The sequence below is a fragment of the Bos indicus x Bos taurus genome, chromosome 13 (assembly GCF_003369695.1).
Source record: "Bos indicus x Bos taurus breed Angus x Brahman F1 hybrid chromosome 13, Bos_hybrid_MaternalHap_v2.0, whole genome shotgun sequence".
In the NCBI taxonomy this organism is placed as follows: domain Eukaryota; kingdom Metazoa; phylum Chordata; class Mammalia; order Artiodactyla; family Bovidae; genus Bos; species Bos indicus x Bos taurus.
Genome location: NC_040088.1, coordinates 18837307 through 18861504, shown reverse-complemented (window position 1 = coordinate 18861504; position 24198 = coordinate 18837307). Strand labels below are relative to the sequence as shown.

Below are 24198 nucleotides of genomic sequence, written 5' to 3'. Positions count from 1 at the left end.
GCCAGGCTAATATATAGCTCTATTTTAAGCCCCCAGGACACAAAGCAGATGGGGGAAGAAGAAGGTCCTCCAAACTCTGGGAGCAAAGTTGGACCTGGACCTCAGGAAGCCCAGTCACCAGCCTAGCAGTCTTCCCATCTCATGTGGGATCCTTCTGCAGTTATTTTCAAATCTTAATTTCAACCTAACAAGACAACAACAACAACAAAAATCCTTTGATCGATAACAGTAAAAGAAAAGAGTTAAGTAACAAAGTGTGTGTGAGAGAAAGGGGATAATGAACAATTATATCAAAATATCCAAATAAGGGAAGTGCTATACTTTCTGGCAGCCACGGCAACAGGAAAGCGGGATTGTTACACCCTTCTCATTGTTAAATAAAGGGAGGCACAGAAGTTCATCAGGGCAGAGAAAGTTCTTAATTGTCAATGCAGAGAGGCTCATATATACACAAGTGAATGTGTATCTGCACACGCACACGTATGCAGATTACACCATTTCTCTTTCCAACAGGAACGGGGCAAATGGCTCTCCAGAGTCCAGCTGCCGCTCTGACGCCACACCACCACTGCATGCAATGAAGCACTTCAACAGTTAAAACATTTTTGTGCCAATATTTTAAGAGTGCAGAAGGTTCCAAATTACATGTAAAATAAACAATGCCAGACTGTGAAAACTCTTGGCTGCAACGTTCTCTGATGTTAACAAGAGTTTCTTTATTACTGTAACCTTTCAGAAGTGAATAAAAATTATTTCTCTGCCCTAGTTTTGCCCTCCAGTAAAAAGGAAGAGAACAGTGACCATGGAAAGAGCTGTACAATGACCTCTCCTGAAGGCTAGGAGGCTGGGAAGGGGGCAGCTTAAAACACAAAGCCTTCCATATATGTGTTTCTAGTCAAAGGTGAGAAATTTAGTTTGTGCTATGCTGATCATATTGTAAAATTTTATGCTCCTAACATTTTTATGTAGCTAAAACCCTTAGGGGGATGAAAGGGCATTTTCAAGAGCAAACTAAGCTGGTATGATGGAGAAAACCCAAATCTTGATCAAAGTTCCTTACCCACTCAGTGAATCTCCTGACTCAGAAATTGAGTCTGAAGTGCTCTTAGAAAAAAGGGAAGAAGACCTATAGGTGGTCAGGACTTAGACAAAATATGTTCTTCTGCAGGCCATTGAGTTGGTGAGTCTATGGATACTGGACACACAGAAGGATCTCAAAACGGAGCTAGTCTGAACAGTCTGTTTTCACCACTTCAGGAAAAGAAGGAAAAAAACCATCTAACAAAGGCAAACACGCTCTTGTCCTCTCACACCACTCTACCTTTACCTGTACCATTGCTCTAACCAAAATGTTCTTGTCTAGCAAACACTCATCCGAAAAAATACAATGCAAACGTCATCTACCCAGACTTTTCTACTCTGGGCAGAGCAATTTTAAAATATCATCATCTCTTAACATTGTAATCACCTGTTTATATGTTGGTCTTCTCCAACTAGACTGGGGATTCAGGGACAATATCTTTGTCATCTTTCTATCTCCAGTGCCTAGCATAGTACCTGGAAGCTAGCAGACCACAATAAAATGGATGGATGGATGGGTAAAACTTTGTTTGTGTCTGGGAACAGAAATCAGACAGAGAATGATGAACTGCTAAAAAAACAGAACATAAGCTCTGGGATTTAACACAAGGCTAGCTTTTCAGACTTTCACAGAGTTGCAAATGTTAAGTCTGGAAGAGAATTTAGAAATCATCTAGCCCTCCTCCCCAGAGAGGTGAGGTGATCTGACGTACTCAAGCTCACCCACAGAATAGCCGGGCAGGCCAGAACTCCTTCTATTATACCACACCATCCTTTCTCTTTACTGTCAAAAACTGTAGGTATAAATATTTATTTGGCAATTAGATCAGAAATATGATTAAGATTACAGGTTATGAGAATATTACTTCATTATGAACAAATGAACAATGTCACTCTAGGAACTCAAATAACTTGATATGAAATACAATACCTGAGTTGCTCAAAAAGCTAAACATAGCATACCGTATGACCCAGCAATTCCACTCTTAGGTATATACCCAAGTGAACTGAAAACATATGTTCAGTTACATGAATGTTCACAGCAGCATTATTCAAATAAGCCAAAAGTGGCAACAGCCCAAATGCCAATCCACTGATGAATGGATAATAAAATGTGGTATATCCATACAACAGATTATCCATAAAAATTAATGAACTACTGAAACATGCTGCAACATGGATGAACCATTGAAACATTATGCTAAGTAAAAGCCACTAGACACAAAAGACCACATATTATATGATTCCATTTATATGGAATGCCTAGAATAGGTCAGTCCATAGAGACAGAAAGCAGTGGTTGCCAAGGGCTGAGAAAAAGGAGAGTAACTGCTAACAGGCACAGGGTTTCTTTTTGAAGTGATGAAAATATCCTGGAATTAGACACTGGTGATGGTTGCATAACATTGTGAATTTACTAAAAAAACACATTCAAAATGGTGAATTTTATGATATATGAATTATTATTATATCTCCATTTTTTTAAATGTGTGTGTGTTGGGGGCGGTGGGAATACAAGCTCTGCCCTCTAGTAATTTAACTGAAGGAGTCAGGGCCAGAGCTGCTTAAGGATGCAGAGGTTCAGAGTTATGTGACAAGTAATATTACACAAGTTTGGGGAAGAAGGAAACATTAAAAAAAATCTAAAGCTAACGCTAGAACCATAGTTTTTAGCAGTGACCTTTTCAGAAAGTACAGAGTAAAGGTTAAGAGCATGGGCTCTAGAGTCTGGCAGGCTTGGGTTCCAGTCTAGGCTCTTATATTTACTGTGTAAGTCTGGTTAAGTTACCTAACCAGTAGGCTGAATACTGGTCTCCTAAAAGATAGCTACATCCTAATTCCTAGAACCTGTGAATGTTACCTTATATGGCAAAAAAGGACTTGGCAGCTGTGATTAGATTAAGGGTCTTCAGATGGGAAGATCAGTCTGGATTATCCAGGTGGGCCTAATTGCAATCGCATGCACCTTTATGAGAGGAAGAGGGTACTTAAACCCAGACAGAAGAGAAGACTGCAACGCGACCACAGAGGCAGAGATCAGAGTGAAGTGGCCACAAGCCAAGGAGTGCCAGCAGTTACCAAAAAGCTGAAAGGGGCAAAGAACAGGTTGAGCACAGCCTACTGAATATGATTTCTAGCTTCCAGACCTATGAGAGAACAAAGCTCTACTGTTTTAAGCCACCAATCTGTGGTAAGTTCTTACAGCAGCTATAGGGAACTAATATATTAATGCTAACTTCTCTGATCCTTAGTTTCTTCATCTGTAAAATGAGGATAGGATCTCATAGCTAAGACTGTTGTAAACATAAATTGAAATGGTGCTTAAAAAATGCACAGCCAAGAGAAAGTGCTCAGTAAACATTAGCTGTTACTATTGGGGAACTCTTTCTGCATTAGCTGAAACCCTCCCCTTTCACACGTCACTAGTCCATGCCCAGATCCTGCTCTTCTTCACAGGGAGAGGAGTAAGAGCTGGCCGTCAGGAGCCCTGAGTTCTGTTCTTCAGCTGGTTTCTAACTCAAGCTTACTCAGCTCTCCCAGAGCCAGCTTCTCCACCACTTAAATGACAGGATCAGACTTGAGCAGTAGCCCTCAGACTGAAGGGTATGTTAGAATATTGATTGCTTAGAGATTCACACACTTAGAGAATGAACTTATGGTTGCCTTGCGGGGGGGTGGGGTAAGGGGGAAGAAGGATGGAGGAAAGGGATTAGGGAGTTTGGGATGGACATGTACACACTGCTACATTTAAAATGGATAACCAACAAGATCCTACTGTATAGCACAAGGAACTCTGCTCAATGTTACGTGGCAGCCTGGAGGGAAGTTTAGAGGAGAACGGATACATGTATATGTATGGTCGAGTCCCTTCGCCGTTCACCCCAAACTATCACAACATTGTTATCCACTATACCCCAATATAAAATTAAAAGTTTAAAATACAGATTGCTGGGCCCTGCCTCCAGAGTATCTCGCTCAGCAGATCCAGAGTGGAGCCCTAAACATGCATTTATAACAAGTTCTTAAGTGGTGCTGAGGCCGCTGGTTTGGAGGCCACTTTGAGAATCCTGGATTAGATTACTTCAAGGTTCTTTTCCAGTTTTAACAGTCTAAGATTCCCCAGGAATGTCTCATAGATGTACTACTCCAGTAATAAACATAGCTGTATCAGGCTGAAATAGCCCTTAGACTTAAGTTCTTTTCCTAAACAGACAGTGGGGGATGGGAGAGTATGAGGTTATATGGTCAAGACTACTTTTAACTTTCAAACGAAGCAGAATGAAAAATCTTAAGCGATGGTGGGAACAGGAAGAGGCTGTCCCCTGATCCAACATGCTGGCCCCATTTTAATTTATCTTAATCCCACCTTTCTGCCTTTGCACCAGACCCCTCCCCCTCATGCCCTCCTCTAGAAACACATCTAGGTGTCTCCTGAATTCATTTATTGGCTCTGCCGTGCACAGTATAATACTGCCTTTGTTAGTCTCCCAGCCCAGCCTTTCCAAGCACGGTGTTCCTCTAGTCTTTAAAAAAAAAAGAAATAACCAAGGAGTCTCTGAAAAATAATTGTAAAATCAACTAAGGCAAATTCAGACGATGTGGAGACATTCAGGCTCTAAAGGCTGGAAAAAGAAACATTCAGAACATTGTTCGCATTCTCATCTTTTTTCCCCTCCCTTAATCTCTATCAGTCCTGTGGAGTAGGAAACCTCTGCCGTATTGGATTAGAAATTCTGAACACAGGGGCCTCAGGGGTGGGACTGCACTGGAGAAACAGAACACTTCTAGATCCAAGGAAAGCTGTCCTCTGGGTCTTTAGAAGTCTCCGGTGCAAAGACAGGGGGGAAGGACCCTCCCATGAAGTTGACTTCCCCCTCCCCCGACCCCCCAAGAGGTGTCATCGTACAGTAAGGCAGACGCTGGACAGGAATCAGCATACCCTAGTTTTGATCCTCATGTTGCTGTCGGCTAGCTGCGTCACCTTGGGCAAATCAATGAACTCTCTGAAACTTCATTTCCTCACCATGGAAGTGAGAGGGTGGGAACAAATCTATAGTCCTTAACCTGATATGAGCATCAGAAATCTTCTGGGGAAGTTTTCCAAAATACCCACACCTGAACACCTTCAGACCAAGAGAATCTCTGAGGCTCCAAGTCTCATGTTCTAAGGTTCATCTATCCTACAAAGTAGATTAAAAGTATAAATGATGAGAGAGCCAGAGAATCCATGAAGCTGGGCAGAGAGTTAAACATGAACCTTTTTTGTGGGGGGGGCAGGTGGAGGATGGGTCAGAGAAACCAAATCCAGGTACAATAAGCGATCTTTAAGTCAGTATTTGGGAGATAGTAGTGGCCAGGGATTAATAACAGAAGCAAGCTCATACACCCAACAAGCATCTGAAGGGTAACTACGTTAGGCACTCTGTGTTAGGCACTAGGGATCCTGGGATCCTCATTCCATATAATGGGTATGACCTACACAAACCCATAATTATAGTATAGCAATGATAAGCCCTATTTCAGAAGTTTGTGCAAAGTGCTGGAGGAATACAGACAAGGGAGTGGCAAGTATACTAGTATTACTGGGGGTTGTTGGGAAAAGCTTCTTGGAAGAGGTACTATCCAGCTGTGTCTTAGAGTGCCATGAGCAGAAGAGACAGGGTTACGACCATTTCAGATAGAGGGAAGTGTGTGAATGAAGGCATAAAGGAACACAGAACATTATAGCACCAGTTAAACTGCAGCATGAGTGGAATGTGTGTTTCAGTGTGTTTGTGCACATGCTCAATCGTGACCATTTGCATGTAGGAGAAGTTTGTTGGGAATTAAACTAGAAAGGTGGGCTAGAGACAGAATGTGAAGGCCCCTCCCCCGATTTTTCACTTCAGAAAGCTTCAAACTTATTTTTTTAAAAGGTGTAGAGTAATATATGAGAGTTGGACTGTGAAGAATGCTGAGCGCTGAAGAACTGATGTGTTTGAACTGTGGTGTTGGAGAAGACTCTTGAGAGTCCCTTGGACAGCAAGGAGATCCAACCAGTCCATCCTAAAGGAGATCAGTCCTAGGTGTTCATTGGAGGGACTGATGCTGCAGCTGAAACTCCAATACTTTGGCCACCTCATGTAAAGAGCTGACTCACTGGAAAAGACCCTGATGCTGGGAGGGATTGGGGGCAGGAGGAAAAGGGGACGACAGAGGATGAGATGGCTGGATGGCATCACCGACTCGATGGATGTGAGTTTGAGTAAACTCCAGGAGGTGGTGATGGACAGGGAGGCGGGGCGTGCTGCGATTCATGGGGTCGCAAAAAGTCGGACACAACTGAGCGACTGAACTGAATACATCAAAAACTTGCATGAACTTTAGATTCACAGTTTTTAGTATTCTGTGACATTTGTTTGACCTTTATCCATACACACATACCCTTTCTTCTTTTGCTAAATCATTTGCAGATATCAAAACATTTCACCTCTAAATACTTCAGCAGGTATCTTCTAAGAACAAGAACATCCTCCAATATAACTACAAAGGGTTCTATATGTCACTGCTAAGAAGTTTGAATTTTGTCCCTCAGAGATTTCTAGACAGAGGAGGGATATGATCAGATGTGGGATTTAGAAACATCTCTGGCAGCTTAAATGACAGCAGGGTTCATGAGAGGAGGAAAGTCCAGAACTATTAATAGATAGGAGGCCATGCCCATTAAAGAAGAGATGATGAGGACTGACATGAAGCAATAGAACAGAAGAGAGGATAAAATCCAGAGGTATTTGGGGTGGAAAAGTAACAAGACAACTGAATGCAGAGGATGAGGCAGGAGTTGAGGACAACTCTAAGAATTCTAGCTTGGGGGACTGGATTGGTGGTGATGACATCAGAAGTAAGACAAACACAAGAACAGGCAGACTGCCAGGTTCCTCTCCATGGAATTCTCCAGGCCAGAATACTGGAGTGGGTAGCCATTCCCTTCTCCAGGGGATCTTCCTGACCCAGGAATCCAACCAGGGATTCCTGCATTGCAGGTGGATTCTTTACCAGCCGAGCTACCAGGGAAACCCAACTAACACACAGCATTAGCAACCCCTAAAAGAGAGGTATGGAAAATGGCTTTAGCTGTGCCTGAGAAACATGGCTCTAAGCAGTTTTAGAACTATGGTACAAAAGACACTGGAGGCAAAAAAAAAAAAAATGATGGGTTGGAGAGGTAAATAGTTCTGAAATGATAAGCTGAGTTGGGAGTACTTAGCATGAGGAGTACTTAAGAAGGTATTAGGGAAAGGCAGGACTCTGTCAGTGCACCGAGTTAGCCAGGGCTTTGAAAAATGGAATTTTCAAATGGAAAAATTCAAATTCAAAAAATTCAAAATTCAAATGGAATTTTCAAAAATGGTCACTTTTCTTCTACAGAAATTTCAGGAGGTAAACTGAAGATAAAAGGGTAGGTATCAAATTCACTGACTCATTTAGTCAAGAAACACTTACTGAATGCCTACTAAAGACAAAGCTCCATTGAGGCACTGTAGAAATACAAAGACAAACAAGTAGGAATTAGACCTCAGGAAACTCACCATTTATAATTTCAAATACAGAAAGGTTTATAACTTCTTTGAAGGACCCTCCCTGAAGTGGAGTGAACCCAGTATGTCACTCAGAAGGTCAGATGCCTGAGCCATTAGGCAAGCATCCTGGGTGTAAACACCCAGGCATCCCATCAGTTAGAAAACTACCTAAACGGATGTCCCTGGTGGTCCAGCGGCTAAGACTCTGCACTCCCAATACAGGGGTCTCAGTTTCAACCCCTGGTCAGGGAACTAGATCCCACGTGTTGCAACCAAGACCCAGTGAGGCCAAATAAATGTTAAAAAACACACCTAGAAAGAGGAGAGTGAAAAGGTTGGCTTAAAGCTCAACATTCAGAAAACTAAGATCATGGCATCTGGTCCCATCACTTCATGGGAAATAGATGGGGAAACAGTGTCAGATTTTATTTTGGGGGGCTCCAAAATCACTGGAGATGGTGATTGCAGCCATGAAATTAAAAGACACTTACTCCTTGGAAGATAAGTTATGACCAACCTAGATAGCATATTGAAAAGCAGAGATATTACTTTGCCAACAAAGGTCCATCTAGTCAAGGCTATGGTTTTTCCAGTGGTCATGTATGGATGTGAGAGTTGGACTGTGAAGAAAGCTGAGCGCCAAAGAATTGATGCTTTTGAACTGTGGTGTTGGAGAAGACTCTTGAGAGTCCCTTGGACTGCAAGGAGATCCAACCAGTCCATTCTAAAGGAGATCAACCCTGGGATTTCTTTGGAAGGAATGATGCTAAAGCTGAAGCTCCAGTACTTTGGCCACCTCATGCGAAGAGTTAACTCATTGGAAAAGACTCTGATGCTGGGAGGGATTGGGGGCGGGAGGAGAAAGGGACGACGGAGGATGAGATGGCTGGATGGCATCACCGACTTGATGGATGTGAGTTTGAGTGAACTCCAGGAGTTGGTGATGGACAGGGAGGCCCGGCGTGCTGCAATTCATGGGGTCGCAAAGAGTCGGACACGACTGAGCGACTGAACTAAACTGAACTGAACTGAAGGTACTCTATGCACTCTTGATACCTATTATGGCCTAAGGATAAGAAACCTGTGTTGAGAAAGGAACTTATCCACTAGAGGTACATCTTCAGTTGGTCCCTGCTTAAACTCATGAGCCAATTCCAAAATAGAATTGCTCTGCCTTCTAAGAATTTAGCCTTCCCTCCCCTAATAACTAAGTATCCATTCCAACTGCTCAGGACATTTACAAAACATTCAAAAGAACGATTGATACTGGAAAACAAACATGTATTCTTATTTTAAAGGCTTTGAGCCCAGGGGACTGCTCTGTATTTACACTCAACCATTCATATTATTGGCCACAAAAAACTATATCTTTACAGTGGTCCTTGCCTTTTAAACAATACCTTTGGCAGTGAGCTTTAACTCTGACCTAGAGATATAGCAAACTTTTTTACCTCGTGGTAAAACAGAGGAGTTTGAATGAAGATTTTTGTGGGGGGAGGGAGGACATGGCAATGGAAATATAGAAGCCTGGAAGGAAATTTCCAGAAAAACTAAAGTATAAATAATTCTACTACCTTTTATAGACTCAAAACCTTTGCTGGTTTAGAGACATAAAGTACTTTGTGTATAAATTGTTTGTTTTTTTTTTTTCCAATCAAATAATTCCACTAGAAGATTGAGAAAGCATAAACAAAGAAAAAGGAAAACTGAGAATGGAGATAATTTCTCATTTCTTTCTCTTCCCACATTTAAGACTAATGAGTAAATAAATATTCTCAGAATAAAAAGGATACTTCCCCACTCCACTTTTTCCAAAATTTATAATGGGCTTTCAGAACTGTCTTCTTTCATCAGAAGAAGGCATACATCCAGCCAAGGAGCAATGACTAGCACTTTGGAGAGTACAAAGAAGGATAAGTGTGATCCCACCCCCCAGGAATTCACCCAGAAGGTGGTCACGAATGACAGTGATGCAAAACAGAAGCAGTTAAGAGCCAGAAGAAGGGTATGTTGTTGTTCAGTCGTGTCCGACTCTTTGCAACACCATGGGCTGCAGCACTCCAAGCTTCCCTATCCTTCACCATCTCCCAGAGTCTGCTCAAACCCATGTCCATTGAGTCGGTGATGCCATCCAACCATCTCGTCCTCAGTCGCTCCCTTCTCTTCCTGCCCTCAACCTTTCCCAGCATCAGGGTCTTTTCCAATGAAGGGTATAGGTAAATCAAAAAGGTACTTACAGCTAGGGGAAACCATGATTGGCTTCCAATTTGAAGTAAGGGGGAGGGATGTGGAGGAATTGAGGCTGGCATGTTAGGGCAATCTAGTATACTCATACGGCGTGAACAAAGACAAAACACAGGAAGGGCAAGACATTCAGCTTGGCTGCAGTGAAAAGGATGTGCGGCAACGACGGAATGCGATGTTCACTGCGTGCTTACTGTGTGCCAGGCACACGTGCTAGAGGTTTCTCATATTTAAGGCTCAAGAAGAGCTAGGGGAAATGAGTTTGGAAAGGTAGTCTGGAGTATGATCACAGAGGACCTTGCAAAGCAAAATGCTGGTTCTGAAAAGCAAAGTAGAATTTTACAAAGGAGTCCAGTTCAGCCCACAGCTCCTCTACCTCCTTCTAGGCCCTCTACACCATCCCCCATCAAGCAGCTCTGCTAGAGCGAGGAGCAGGAGAGTGTGGTCACAGGAGGTTCATCCTGATCCCAGAAGGCTGCTAGCAAGAAATCACCTGAGGCAACTGTCCTCAGCAAGTTTTCTTGTCCTCAGCAAGAAATGTTGCTGAGGCAACTGTCATGCCAGGGACCACTGATAGAGATAAATGTGCAACTAGTTAACTAAAGCCCATCCCCACCCCCTCCACCTTGTCTCCACAGTTTGGAAAGCTTAAACCTGCTCATTGTAAGCCACAAGGTGGAGATGTCTGGCAGGGCAGAACTGAGAGGAAGTCGTTTAGCCAGCCTAAGGTTACCATTAACACTTTGAGCCACTGCCTTGAGCTAATTTTTATGTTTGTTTTTTTAAGTTTGGTTGAAATGTCACAAATGGAAAAATTAAGTAAAGCGCCCCTGGTTAGCCACAAGACTGGACACACCTGGCTGCAAACCCAGCAAAAGAAACTTACTTCATTAGTAGGAGAGGCAGAAAGTGAAATTTACATCTGAAATCTGCCTGCACCAGGAGAAAGCGCTGAGGCCAAAGGCGCTGTCTGTTTTTACAGCTGTGTCAAGTCTTAGCTCTCTACTCTTACCAACACTCAGGAGTGAGGCAAGGGCCCAAGGAAAAATGGTCTCCAACCTCTTCAGCTGCAACTCAGCTCACAAAGGTTTTTAAGAACCAGTTAATGAAATAAAACAAGACCAGATGAGGTGATATAATGAACTTTATTTCCACAGCTAATTTATATGTTTAAATCCCAAATAATGTTTTTTTAAAAGTGAGACCTCTCTACATTATTGATGTGATTTTTGTAACCTCAAATTTAACACTTGCTTTTATATACCAGCTTCACTGATGATATATGAGGCTGCCTTATTTTTCACAATAGTTGGGCTCCTGAACAGCTGGTAAAAAGCAAATTTTTGGAAAGTGAAAATTTTCCCACCAAATGAGACTGGAACTCTAATTCAAAGGATTTCTTGACCCAGATTTCTAATGTGTCATTAATTCACATTCTCAATCTTCCTTACACCAGTCCACTCAAGTAATGTAATGGCTCTAAGAATTCTTTGGCAGAAGAAAAATCACCACTACATTGATCAGTCTTATAAATTTTACTTTTTAGATGAGTTTTCTTAAAGATGCCAAATAACACAGAAGTAGATTTGCAAATTACCACCTTCACATCATAGACTTTCAAAGCTTGGAAAAGAAACTTGGAAATCATGTAACCACCCGCCCCCCCAAGTGTTTTTTTTTTTTTAAACCAAGAAACTGAAGTAAGGGAGGAGAAAAGATTTGCCAGCCAGGGTCAGAACCAGGCCAGACTGGCTGCTTCTGCCTACTACTTTTCTCCAGCCACATGCCATTCTTGTCCAGCCTAATCTTCCCATTTCTTTAGGCTGTACACATACCAAAGACTGAGGTCCCCTCTACACACACACAATCACACTCACAACTCAGAATTGGCTAACATATAATTGTCTTGCCTGTATAAAGGGTGTCTATTTATAGCATGACATTGGAAAGGGAGGAGCGAATCAGTTATAATGGAAATATAAGAATAGTAATTCCCCAACTCTTTCAAGTCTCCATTATTTTTAAATCATCGTCTTTTATACTCTTTGTAAGTAAACCGGAGCTTGGCATTTCTCTCATGAAGACAAATTTAACAGTCTACACTTGGGGAGCATTATGGATCATCTAAAACCCTGCTATTCAAAGTGTGCTTGCTCCTTCCCCATCCTGCCCTACCAGTGCTACTGCCATCACCTTGAAGAGTTTAGAAATGCAGAGAGACTCTCTGGCCTCACCCCCAACCTACTGAATCAGAATCTATATTTTAACAGGATCCCCAGGTGAACTGCAGGTACACTCAAGTTTGAGAAATGCTGATCTAACACACTTCTCTCTAAGACAGCATAATATCTAGAACAATTCAGACAGAAAAATGGTTGGATAAAATGGGGTGGGGGGGAAGGAAAGGCTAATTCCTGCAGGACTGCATTGATAGACAACTGAACCAGAGACTAACGAACTAAGTATGATCTATCTGACAAATAAGTTGGCTTTAAAACAATTTCAGAATAAATTTCAATTTATTCATTCATTCAACAAGCATTTATTCAACCACTTTTCACTGTGTGAACAAAAAACTGTGGATAAGATAGGTTTCCTGCCTTTATAAAGCATACAGTCAAGTAGAAGGGATATATAAAGTAACATGGGAGAAGGTTCAAAGTGCTGAAAACTGCGATGGAGATAAATATATGTGTGTGTGCATGCATGCTTAGTTGTTCAGTCAGGCCTGACTCTTGTGACTCCTCTGTCCATGGGACTTTTCAGGCATTGCAGGTGGATTCTTAGCCCGCTAAGCCATCAGGGAAGCCCCATTTATATGCAGATCCAAAAAGAAATTCACTTGGGGGTGGAAGTGGGGTACAGTAAAAGGTTCCTGTGGTCTAGCAATCAGCAACCTACGGTTCATAAGGCTATTCAAGCCGGGGACAGCTATGGCCCACATGGTTCCAGTGGTTCAACTCCCAGAAGAGTTTAGACAACAGTGATAGGAAAACAGACTAACAGAACCACCGTGTAACTGCATGGCAGTCAGCACAGACTTTGGCTGGCCGGGGGGTATCACTGGTCATCATTAAAAGGGATGATTTGAGACCACCAGCACTACGGTATATCCACTGCGTACTGCCACAGAGTTGGCTGGTAAGTACCTGAAAGAATGTGGAACACTCAGCAGGATGAATAGCTTAAAGGCTGTTGATCCCACTCTGGGCAGCAGTAAGGCACGACAGGGAGAAACATGAAGCAAAGAGTACATTACAAAGACAGGGGAATACTGACTCCACTGGATGGATCATGATGACGATGATGACAGCAGCTGAAACTCTGAAAGAGACTATCATCTTTTTAGAATGACTGGAAATGCTGATGGTCTGTTTTCCCAGAGAAAGGCATATAAGTGTCAATGAAGCTATCTAAAGGTGAACCCATGTCTCCTGTGCTTTCTGTATACCTGGTTCCTTCAAAGACAAGAGAATCTGAAAATACCCTCAATCCAAATTCTCCAAAGGAAACCATCATTTCCACCATTTAGTTTCAAAGACTACAATTTTACACATAGGGTAAGCACATGATACCATTAGACAATAACATAGGAAGTGTGTGAAAATAATTACAGTAGATAAAAGTGAAAAAAGGGAGATTTCCCATTTAAATCCCATGCAGCACGCAAAGACCTCCAAGACACATTTAAAAAAAAAGAAAGTTGCAATTAAGTGCACAGAGAATGATACCATATATAATAAAATACATACACACAAAACCACAGAACTCTCCTCCGTAATGAAAGAAATCAGGTCACCCCACTGCATGACCCTGTCTAATGGTTTGGCTTTAGATGCTCCCAAGCTGTGAGGCAATGATACGGGAAAAACCAAAGAATTACAATCTATTAAAACATGGTATAGATACACAAAATATACAATATACACAAAGGAAGAGATTGGTACTTATATAATCTATTGTATTCTAATGTTTTGGTTCTGGCTTTCTATTGTCATCATATTCTATGTTATACATACACGATAGGTTCTCCTTTCTCAGGTTATTAAAGATACTAATGGACCTTTTCAGTATACACCTTGCCAAAGTATTATAGGTTGTCAGCGATCAAGGAGCTTGTTTTTAAGTTCCTGAGGACACTGCAGGCCCCCAGTCAGGATCTTTCTATTCAAACTAATTGTGAACTGAACAATGAACTGGTATCAGGTACAGTATCCTAAAACTGGATTATTATTTGATTTCATCTATTCACGAAATCCATCCCTCCTATCACCATGATTTACTTTTTAATAATGCCATCTCTGAACACAGGATGTCCTCACACTGACAAACCATGATAATGTGTGCAAACACAGAAAGTATCCAGAGCTTGTCAAAATCCATGGAGGCAAAAGTGAGTTGAGTTCAATTACCACTTGACATCAGAACTTCAACTCAAATTCTAGAACTTCAACTCAAGTCAGGCAATCGCTTTCCAAGACCAGAATCTGACAGCAGTCACTTACCCCCATGATTCTGCCACGCTGCTCAACATCCTCCCACATAAAATGAACTATGATACGACACATGTATTTCCCACTCCGGCCTTCCTGCTTCATTCGGACTAGACACATCCTGGGTGGGAAGAAGACATAAAGAGTCACTGGCTGTTGGCATTTTTCATGTCACATGTTTCCACTGAAGGTCAGTTCATCTGAGAAATTTTATCGAAGGGCACAGAATCAAAATAATCAGAAGTGATTTTATAAGAAACCTTTTATTGAGTGATAACATGGATACTGAAAAGTACATGTATCTTAAGTATACAGCTTGATGAGTCTTTACATATATACCCATATAAGTACCACTCATGAAGACACAGATTATTACAGCACCTTGCATGACTCCCTCATACATGAAAAGGACCACTTTTAGCTGTTTAAAGGTAAGTCTTAATCCTTCATTTTACTGATGAAAACAGGAGTTCTAAATAAGGAAAGTGATTTTCCCAATACCATAGAGCAGTCTATAAAGGTGGGGATAGTATTTTGCTGGCCAGTATGAAGGCCACTAGCCACACATGGCTATTGAGCACTTTAAATAGGCTAGTTCAAACTGAGATATGGTATAAGTTTAAGATCTCAATGATTTAGTTCAAGAATATAAATATCTCAAAATTTTTTATATTGTTTACATGTTGAAATATTATCAGGTATACTGAGTTAAAGAAAACCCATTATTAAAAGTAGTTTCATTTTTTTCTTTTCACTTTTCAAAATGGAGCTACTAGAAACTTTTAAATTTGAGTGTGTGACCTGTATTTTATTTCTGTTGGACAGTACCTGTCTAGAAGATAGATCACAGAAAGTATTATGATTTCATCTGTATAATTATCAAATTGTTTCCCCATTTGAATGTACGTTCCATTGATGGCAAACACAAAGTCTTGGTTGGTTTTTTTTTAAAATCACTGTATATCTAAGGCTTAAGTATAGTATGCACACAATATATATTTGCTGAATAAATAAATGAATAAAACATCTCAGGGCCAAGTTTAGGGCTCCTTCCCCTATACCATATTGCCTCTAATCAGTCCAGAATGTTCTCTGCTTAATACCTTACATAAGAATAGAAGAAAGAAAGCGTCAGTCGTTCAGTCATGGCCAACTCTTTCTGACCCCATGGACTGTGGCCCACCAGGCTCTACCTGGATTCTCCAGGCAAGAATACTACAGTGGGTTGCTATGCCCCTCTCCAATGGAACTTCCTGACCCAGGGATCGAACCTGGGTCTCCCACATTGCAGGCAGATTCTTTACTGTTTGAGATGCCAGGGAAGCCCCAAGAATGTAAGAATTATGTTTTATTAATTAATAAATGTAATACTATATTTATCATATATAAGAATATAAGCAGGGTCACTAATTTTCCAAGCTAGTTCCTAATCTCACTCTTATGACCATACATAGTTCTATTATCTCTTGTTAAACAGTTACTAAGCAGCTACAATAAGACTACTCACCTAAAAGACAATTTCTATTACAATTATGGAGTATTTGATCTAAACTGACAATCCTATCTCCATACACAATTAATGCCCATTTAAACCTACTAGCAATAGTATGGTCCAATGGAATGATTCCATCCTGGCCTGCCTCAACATCTCCATGAATGACTAAGATGGAGAAGAGAAAACAAACTTATCAAATTCGTAGACTGCAAGAAGTGGGGCAGGAAGACAAATATGTCAGATGACCTAACCATGAACTAAAAATACTTCATAGACTCTTTCAATGGGTTGACTCTAATAGGGACACATCTAAGACCCTGCACTTGGGCCTAAAAGAACAGCTGTAGGGTACAGGATAGGTGTGCCACTCCTGTCTGGGTGTGAGAAAGCCTCACAGGCTTATGATGACAGTATACATTCAAGGGAAGTCAAGAGGATAAGGCTGCCCGCCGCAATTAATGTGATTTTTAGATACAGTAATGCAAATATAATATCTTCATGTACAAAGTGAGATTTTTGTTCTGTTCAGCAGAGGTCAGACTCCACTTTTAGAATATGTCTACAGTTCTGAACATTATATTTTAAGAGACAAAAGGAAGCAAAGAAAGATCAGAAGATATTTCACCTGGAGAAAAACAGGACAGTTGCCTTAAATATTACAGAAAAGTGATTAGACTGTCCAAAAGGTAGAATGAGAACCCATGGGTGGGTCACAGAGGGAGAAAGAATTACTCAACATTGAATGCTGGAAGTAAAAACTTTCTAACAGGAGAGTTTCTGAAGATTCAAATAACAGAATGGATGACCTCAAAAAGCAGAGAATTCACAACTTGGCTATCTATCTGACAGAAGGCTGACTACATGATCTTTAAAGTCCCTTGTGACCTTGGGATTTGCTGATGCTGTGATTCTAAATTTATAACCTCAGAACTCTGTTAAGTGCCTAAAAAATAACATTTTGTGACAATAGAAACAGGTCATGGAAAAAGATGTGGCCACTTTATATGATATAGAGTATATTCCAAGGCAGAAACAAACCAGGGAAAGTTCAACAGTCCTTTTTTCATAAGATTTTTCTTAAAGTTAACCAAATCTCTCATGTCAGCCTCTCCACCTGAAAAGACGCTGTGCATTTTGATGCTTAAGTGTTGTCAGAGGCCAATTCATCAACAGCAATAGTGAGGTAATGGAATTCGTTTATATGAAAATTCTGTAGTTTTGTTAATACACCTGCCCTCTGAGGTTTAAAAGGCACAGATTTTCTCAGATCATAAACTTACTAAGTATATCAACACGGAGTGAAGTGTTTTTTGTTCCAGAGCAGTTTGTTCTATAGCCTTTACAGATAACAAGTCAAATGGTTATCTGGGTTGAAAAAGTAAAGCAAATTAAAGACACTTTCAAGATGCTGGCTGACATTTAATTCACTCAGTGAACATATGAGTTTCTACTCATTTAGTTTAGAAACTCATTTAGAAACTGAGTTTCTACTATGTGGAGATTAAAGTGATGGTTAACAAGAGCCCAGCTTCCAAGGACCAAGAGCTCTAAGAGAGAACTTAGTAAGTGTCCCAAAAGGAACACAAAGTGCCATGGGCTGTGAGAGGATTACTTTTGGCTTAGTGGGGTCAGAGAAAACTTCATGGAAAATGAAACACTGCATATTCATTGCAGCACTGTTTACAATCACCAAGACATGGAAGCAACCTAAATGTCCATTGACAAAGGAATGGTTAAAGAAGATGTGGTATATATATATATATAATGGAAGATTACTCAATCATTAAAAAGAGTGAAATAATGCCATTTGCAGCAACATGGATGGACCTAGAGACTGTCTTACCAACTGAAGTCAGTCAGACAGAGGAAGAGAAACATTGTATGGCATTCCTTACATGTGGAATCTAAAAAAATGATACAAATGAGCTTACGAAACAGAGACTCACAGACTTAGAGAAGGAACTTATGGTTGCTGGGGGGAGAGATGGAGAGAAGGCATAGTTAGGGAGTATGGGATGGACATGTACACACTGCTATATTTAAAATGGATAACCAACAAGGACCTACAGTATAGTACATGGAACTCTGCTCAATGTTATGTGGCAGCCTGAATGGGAGGGGAGGCTGGGGGAGAATGGATACATGTATGGATACATGAACGGATATACATATGGCTGAGTCCCTTTGCTGTTCACCTGAAACTATCACAACACAGTTAATCAGCTATATCCCAATATAAAATAAAAAGTTAAAAAAAAAAAGAAAATGAAACTGCACCTGGGGCTTGGAAAGGTGAGCTGAAGTTGGACAGGTAAAAGATTAATAAGATCATTTCCAGCAGGCGGAACATTATGAGCAAAAACAGGGCCATGGAAAGCTCAGCACTTGTAAGGAAACAATACCTAAATTTTGTGGAAAGACAAGTATAGGAAACAGAAAAATATGCCAGAAAGGTCATGAAGGGCTTTGAAATGTCAGGCTAAACAGTCTGGGCTTTACCAAGTAGACAAAGGACAGCCACTGAATGTTTTTCAGGAAGAAGGGGCATAGTTAAGATTAGCACCTTGGCTTTAAGAACAGATGAGTCTCTCAGAAGTTAACCCTTTCTTTCTTCCCAGTTGGAAACCCTTCCTTTCCAAGCCTGGAAAATGACAAGAATGTTTCCTTCAGGAGAACTATGGTATTCACAACAGCCCGATGTAGAAATTTCAGCCAAGTGTGTATACCTGCCTTTTGAGAGAAATGGAACAGCAAAGTTTGCTGCAACCTCCACCTAATTTTGCTGATAACTAAGAGTTTCAAAAAATATAGATTCAAGCATGGTAAATGGAAGAAGGGCAAATTCTAATTACTCCTAAAACACTGAACCTAATTAGTTCAGTAGACAATTGATGACAATTTGAAAACACTATCAAATATAAAGTTCTACAGTAAATTTCAGCGCACATAGTTACAAAAATAAAACAAGCAGTCTTCTCATCAACAGGAAGCGTGCTGAAGATAACCACGAGTTCTACTGGGAAAAGAAGATGCTAATCCACAGGGCTGTCCATTCATCCACCATCACCAAATTCAGCTAACTAAAGGTTCAACTTATTTTTGCCCTGAATTTGTGAATCAAATTCTCTAGATAGTTAAAGACAGAAAAGTTGTCTTGTTATGAAGAACTTTTGTGTTTGTCTCTTCAAGGAAAAAGCACAGTTGAAGGCTGGGGCCCACAACTTAGACAAGTCAGCTGCCTGGAAGGTCCAGACCAAGATGAAGGTCAATTCTTAGGACACTTAACCTTGAAGCTTACACATTCAATCTACTCCTTTCTTTGTTTAGTAACTGTTTTGAATAGATAATACATGCACATGTTAAAAACAAACAAACATAAGTTCTGTCCCAACCTACCTCTCCTAACCACCAAGTTCCTTCTTATGAAACCTTCCAGCTGTAATCTATACACACACAAGCTTATGTGTATATGTACTCTTTTTACATAAATAGTAGCTTCCCCCTTTTCTCTCCATTTTCCATAGTGATAGCGTTCTCTACAAACTTTTCTTATACTGAAAAAACAATCTGTTACAGAAGGATAGAGGTGAAGATATCTCAACTCCAACTCTATGTTTCATCCACAGACACTACAGTTATCCCAATGAAACTCATTAGGATAATAGTACCGTGGTCATTTACTCAGCAATTGTCAGGCTAACATCTGATCTAGGCTGAATTCAGTTTATCTGGCAACTTTTTCCTATTCTAATATGACTAAGAAATAGGAAGAAAGCAAAAAAAAAAAATCCTTTAACGGCAAAAATGGACAAATGCTATATAATTAACAGCTAACACAAGCATATGCCACACACTGTGCTAAGTGATTCAGATACATTATTTCATTTAATCCTTGTAACAACTGTAATAAGAGACTGGTATTCTTCTGTCCCCACTTAATAGCTGAGGAAACTGAGGCTTAGAGAAAAGTAACTTGCCCAGAGTTACAAAACTAATGAAGTGTCAAAACTAAGATCTGAACCCTGATTATCTAATCCCAGAGTTACACTGTTTTTCTGCCTCTTTAATGATTACAACAAACCTTCCAGAATCCATTTCCTCTGTTTTTCATTTAATCCTCACAAGGGCAATAATTTAAGTTTCAAAACTAGCATCATATTAGAAATAAAACACCAGAAGGGGAAAGACTGGCTAATCCGAGGCAAATATACCTACAACAGTAAACAGGAACTCCTGGCAGCCTAAAAGAACCTAAAAATGTATTTAGAACAAACACAACAGCAGTTCAACAAGGAAGGTATAGCTACCCAGTGCAAGTTAAAAGAGAGCCTAGCAAAACACAGTTACAGAACCTCCTGAATGATTAAAGAGGTTAAAGTATGTTGGAAGGTAAGAAGAAAATAAGTAAAATGAGTTCAAAATGGTAAACAAGAACAAAAAGAGATGTGATGGTCACGGTACCCACTACCAAACAAAGCCAATACATGTCATAGGCTCCGTCTGTACAACAGTAATGTTCGAGTCATTAAGTCAACTATTCCACAATTGAGAACAGTAGGTTTAAATAAAAGATCAGGACAGCTTTACTTCAATTTATATCATGGATGCATTTCTCATAATAAAGCTTAAATGTTGAGAGGTCAAATTACATTTTGCTTCTGATTAAACATCATAATTTCAGAGCCGTTCTGGAGGAGGAGGGGGAGGGGAGACTTCAATGCTAAAACATAGTAAAAATTGCCTTTAGAATGCAATAGACACTTTAAAAAGTGACAGTATTCTGTTCAAACCTAAAACTGCCCTAAAAAATAGTCTTTTAAAAAAATTCTTTTAAAAAATTCTTTTTAAAAAGAAACAATCTCGTAATCTTTATATTCCTGTGTTAAATAATTTAACCATTCATTCAACAAGTATTTACAAAGTACCTAACTCTGAGTAAAGACTTAATCTATGCATAAACTACTCTCTGTTTAGAAGCAATTCCAGTTGCCCCTCCCAAGTTTGATGATGTTCTTAAACCCACAATTTATTATTGAGGTTTTAAGCTTCACAGTACTATCCTTGTCTCTCAGTGATTCCAGTGCCTCATAAATAATACTGATCTCTTTTACATATAAGGAAAGCAAATAACCCAGCTAACAAAGTAAAGGAAAAAAAAGAGTGTTCAAGCCCTAGTCTGATGGTTCTCTAGTATCTCTAAAAGATGGGTTGTTGTTGTTTGTTCACTAAGTCAAAAAGACGGGGTGGTGGGGTGGACCTCACTCACTAGTGAGTCTCAAAATATAAAGAGCTAAGACGTAAATTTTGCCTTATGGCAAATAGTAATGATGATTATTACCATTTATTAAGTCCTCTGAGACTTGTCACTGTAAGATACCTTTGCATTCACTGTCTTACAATGTACCTAGTATAACTGGCCATCTACCTAGTATAACTGTCCCCATCTCACAGGAAAGAAAACTGACGCTCTGAGGAGGTGAAACTTAAGGGTGCTCAGTGGAGGAGAGGGGAGCTGGAGTGAGGCCTGAGCTCTCTGTCACTCCCTCCAGCCACAGTGCCTCCCAGGGCAGCGTCAGGGCTGACTGCTCCCCTAGCCTGTGACAGCACAGCTCCAAGGGCCCCTTCCTGCTAGATCAGACCCAGAGGAAGACAACAGCACTGCCTGGAGAGTTCAAAGGAAGGAGGGTTTCCTCGCCACACTTTCCTCCTCTCTGCCTAATCTGGGAGGGAAGAATTCTTGTTATTTCTGACGCTGACCTCCTGCCATGTCCTGGCGGCTCCAGCATCCTGTCTTGCTTGCTCTCTTTGGGCCTCCTGACAATGCCAGTTGTGTTTTGGCCTTGTTTCTCCCTCATGGTAGTTTATAAGCTGCTCAAAGAGGATCTGATTTTGAATTCAATGAAGATTAGTGGGCACTTGGGCGGGTTTGTCACTCTGGCTGCTAGGAAGGAATCCCAAAGGGACTTTCACGTAGCCTGTCTCCCCGACTCCACCATCAGTCGAGGCCAAGAAAACAGGGCTTACATGGCCGCACTCAAGCCTCCGCAGCGTGCTAATGAATGAGTTTATTTATTAGTGAGCTGGCACACTGACCCCTTCCTGGGGCTGTATGCATGGCTATCTCCACCTGGTTTCCTAAACTCCCTCCCCACCAAGCCTATCCTTTATGTGGGGAGCACGGGGGCCAGACGACAGTCTGTGGGCAGACAGACAAGTGGGGCGAGGCATTTCCTGAAGCCATCTCACCTGACAGAGAACCTCCTCCAAGAGCTACACCTGGCCTGCGGCCTGCCTGTCAGATCCACTGTAAAGAACGAGCTCCTGGGTAGCAGGTACCAATGTGCGGAGGTTATGCAATGTTGGTAAAATGATGCTGCCTAGGCCTTTCCTTTGGGCAAAAAGCTACATGTGTGGGTGTTTGAACAGAGCGACTCTGGCTGGGGGAGACAGAGAGAGGATGTGCACATGGCCAGGGCTCACCATATATAGCAGGTCTGGAGCTGCTGGAATCCAGCATGAGCTCGAAAGCCCTACAGCTACATCAAAACTGCTGTGGTGGTTTTAAAGAGCCCTCTTGCAAAGGCCGGGAGTGCCTGCCAGGGCAGTTCTCTGGCTGGACTGAGACGAACTAGTCTGTTTTCCAACCCGTTCCACCTCCACACTTTACTTCTTTCTCTTCTTTCCCAGAGGCTTCTTCCCTTAGGCTTATAAAAATTTTCCAGTATTCCCCCATCTTAAAATAAAAAACAAATAACAAAATGCTTCCCCTCTTCATCCTGCTTTCTCCCTCTAGTGACCATCCTCATTTCTTTCTCACTCGGAACATCTTACAATTAATTTTTCCTCTCCTAATAATTTCTCAAAACTCCATGTCCTTCAGGTCTAGACCCCAGAAGGCTCCTTGACTATTCCAGGCTGCCCCATGGCCCCAAGCTCCCATAAGATCGGTGTGTCTATCAACAAACAGATCCTATCAAACACAGCACCTGGCACCCTATACAATTCCCAGGTTTACTTGTTGCCACTCCCAGGACACAGAGCGTGAGTGCTAAGAAACACAGTTTCAGAGAGTTGGTGGTCAGTGATGTGCAGCTCAAATTCAGGACAAGAGACTCCCATCCCATGACTACCAAAAGGGGACACACAGACAGGAAGCATAGTGTTGCACAAAGAGCAATTCACACAGTCAGTTTTGGATTTGAGTCTCAAATCTTCCATTACTGATAAAGAAGCCTGTGACAAATCCTTTAAAATGGCCAGAATCATCTCCCCATTTGTAAAAAGAGGAAGCTGGATTAGATCTGTGGTTTTTAAACTGTGCTCTGAGTTTCTATGGAACTACGTAAGAGTCCCCTACCACTGGGCATGTGGCGAACACCTGAAGTGAGCAGACCGGTCCTTTTATCTATTCACACACTGTGGATGAGCATAAAACCTGATCTGTGAAAAGGGCTCTCCTAGTAAGATGACTAAAAACAATGAGGCCCTTCTGCCTGCAATGGCTTTTCATTCACTCTTTGACTTGCTAACTTCCACTCCTCATTCAGGTGTCAGTTTAAATGCCATCTCTTCAACAAAGCCCTCCCTGAGTGACCCACCCACCTCCAACTAAATTCTGGACCCCGCTTCTTCCACAGAGCCCTGTCGCTGACTCCCACAGCATCCATCCCAGTTCTATTTTATTAATGATTTGTTTAACGTGTCTCTCCCGCACCCTTAGCCCCATGAGGGCAGGGAACAAATCTGCTGCATATAGTAGGTTCAATCAGAAAATAAATGCTGTAATTTTACGGATTTATGTTTAAGAACAAGCAGGTATTGGGACTTCCCTGGTGGTCCAGTGGTTAAGACTCTGCGCTTCCAATGCAGGGAGTATAATAGGTACAAGCCTTGGCTAAGGAACTATCACACATGTCATGTAGTCAAAAAAATAAATAAAATTAAAATAAATAATAAAAGAATAGTTTTAAAAAACTTATTTGATATAAGCAAATACTTATATCAGTTATTAATAGTATTAGTCAAGTCACTCAGTCGTGTCCAACTCTGGGACCCTAGAATTCTCTAGGCCAGAATACTGGAGTGGGTAGCCTTTCCCTTCTCCAGGGGATCTTCCCAACCCAGGGATCAAACCCAGGTTTCCTGCACTGCAGGCAGATTCTTTACCCACTGAGCCACAAAGGAAGCCAAAGAATACTGGAGTGGGTAGCCTATCCCTTCTCCAGCGCATTTTCCAAACCCAGGAATTGAACCCAGGTCTCTCCTGCACTGAAGGTGGATTCTTTACCAACTGAGCTATTGGGGAAACCCCTATAAATAATATTAA

The 24198-nt window shown here is 41.2% G+C and overlaps 1 protein-coding gene across 2 annotated transcripts in view; it reads right to left on the bottom strand.

Moving 5' to 3' along the window:
- Positions 1-24198, bottom strand: part of LOC113903084 (ubiquinol-cytochrome-c reductase complex assembly factor 1) — a 97092-nt gene that overhangs the window by 29709 nt on the left and 43185 nt on the right. For both annotated transcript variants that reach the window (XM_027558710.1, XM_027558711.1), the window contains one exon: positions 14390-14498. In XM_027558710.1, the coding sequence (XP_027414511.1) occupies positions 14390-14498 (109 nt within the window). The remainder of the gene's footprint in view (positions 1-14389; positions 14499-24198) is intronic.